The sequence below is a fragment of the Microtus ochrogaster genome, chromosome 6 (genome assembly GCF_000317375.1).
Source record: "Microtus ochrogaster isolate Prairie Vole_2 chromosome 6, MicOch1.0, whole genome shotgun sequence".
NCBI lineage: Eukaryota > Metazoa > Chordata > Mammalia > Rodentia > Cricetidae > Microtus > Microtus ochrogaster.
The window spans coordinates 78,761,460-78,763,560 of record NC_022013.1 but is presented as its reverse complement, the minus strand read 5'-3'; the positions used below and the strand labels follow the sequence as shown (position 1 = coordinate 78,763,560).

The window sequence follows — 2,101 nt, the reverse complement described above, 5'->3', positions numbered from 1 at the left end:
TACAGCCCCTCTGGTAATGCCACCTTTTGATCTTCCCTCCTAGGACCTGACTGACTTTGAGTGGAATTTCTGGCTGGAGTGGGGGAAGCGGAGCCTGGTGTGGCTCTTCCTTGGCCATGCAGCTGTGTCTCAGGTGGCCATGCTGCTCGCAAAGAAGGTACGAGTTCGCGTGTCATTTGCTTTTAAGCCTCTTTCTCCTTTGGGTTTGGTGACGAGGCCCAGGCTTTGAATCAGGAGACGGGGTAGCACCGAGGAAGCCTGGGAACAGCATTAGCCAGAGTGACTCTTGAGCCAAAGGTGTCTTCTCTTTTCACCCTACTGTGATTTCCTCCAGACTGTTTCCTAAAAGCCACTTTCAACCTGAGCTAACCTCAGCTGGCGCTCACTAAGCTCATCCCTGATGGAATGGTCTCGTGCAGACTTGCTTACTTGGGAGATTATGTGTGGCCTCACAGTTCAGGAATTATTGTTTAGAAGCGGAGACAGATGGGCCTGGAGAAATGGCTCAGCAGTTAAGATTACTGGCTGCGTTTGCAGAGGTCCTGGGTCCTGGTGGATCACAATTGTAGTGTCTAGTTTTATATCAACTTGACACAAACTAGTGAAGCATGATTAATAAAAAGTCAGAGAGAAATTGGGGTTCAACCTGAAGATCTGGAAAGCAAAGCAGCCAGCCACTGGCTCTTACCCCGACGTCTGTCCAAAATGGCAACCCCGCCTCCAGGAATCTCAGAATGAGACTGTGTCTGAGAGCTGTCTCCTTCCATTTTATAAACCTCTCTAGGGCTGGGATTGAAGGCATGCACCAGTGGGATTAAAGGCATGCACTGCCTGATTTCTATGGCAAACTAGTGTGGCTCCTGGGATTAAAGGTGTTTGTTATTGTGGCCTGGTCTGTAAGTGTGGACAGTGTGGCTTTTTACTTTCTGAACTTCAGGAAGGCTTTATTTATTAAAATAAAAATGAAATGCCACCACAAATTTGGTGTGGGAAATCCTTCTGTATATGTGTTGCTTTTATTGGTTGATGAATAAAAAGAAGCTGCTTTTAGCCAATGGCTTAACAGAATATAGCCAGGCTGGGAAAGATATATACAGAGAGTAGGCGGAGTCAGAGAGACGCCATGGAGCCGCCAGAGGGGAAAGGCATGAGCTGCCGGTTGGAACCTTGCTGCTAGGTCACAAGCCTCATGGTAAGATATATAATAATAAAAATGGGTTAACCAAAGATATAAGAGATAGCTAGCAATACGCTTAAGTGATTGGCCAAACAGTGATTTAAATATTATAGTTTCTGTGTGATTATTTCAGTTCTGGGAAAGCCGGGAATGAACAAGCAGCCTCCTATAACACAAACTAGAGACATCTGAGAAAATGCCTCCATAAGATTCGGCTGTAAGGTATTTTCTTAATTAGTGATCCGTGGCGGAAGGCCCAGCTATTGTGGGTGGTGGCATCCCTGGCTTGTGGTGGTGAACTAGCAAGCCCAGCTGTAGAGAAATCTGTCAGATATGATTCCATGCACGGACCCTAACAGGTGCATTCTGGGTGTGGTGTGAAACGAGACGGCGCTGGGGTCTGTCAGTGTGGGGTTCAGTTTCCTTGATGCTCTTAGTCCAGGAGGTCAAACCCGGGAGGTCAGGTGTGGTATCAGACGCCCGCGTGCGTGGAGTGCTCTCTCTGGGCCCCAAGGCCCCACATGGCACGGAGGTCAAACCCAGGAGGTCAGGTGTGGTATCGGACGCCTGCGTGCGTGGAGTGCTCTCTCTGGGCCCCAAAGCCCCACATGGCACGGCATTCGCCGATAACCAGCACACATGCTCTCAACATCTTTCTTATAATTCCTAGTACAACACAGAAGCAGGATAGCTGTGATTCGTGTTCTGGAGGGGGAGCAACAACAGGAAAATGTGTGTGTTTTATTTTTTGATATTACTACCGTTCTAGCCAAGACCGGAGTCGTTCACAGTGTGTGTGGTCATCAAGTCTGTCACCGGTCACTCCCTGCCTCTGAGTCTGTGTCCTCAGGTGTACAGCGGAGATGGCACTGGCTTCTGGGCAGTGATGGCAAGGCGGTGCTGTCCCAGGTCATGTCTGCAGGT

General features: G+C 48.9%; 1 protein-coding gene across 1 annotated transcript in view; it reads left to right on the top strand.

Annotated features, from left to right (window-relative positions):
* Hhat (hedgehog acyltransferase) overlaps positions 1-2,101 on the top strand; it is a 245,988-nt gene that overhangs the window by 34,537 nt on the left and 209,350 nt on the right. Inside the window, exon 4 of the mRNA XM_005348897.3 lies at positions 44-157. Within this exon, the coding sequence (XP_005348954.1) occupies positions 44-157 (114 nt within the window). The remainder of the gene's footprint in view (positions 1-43; positions 158-2,101) is intronic.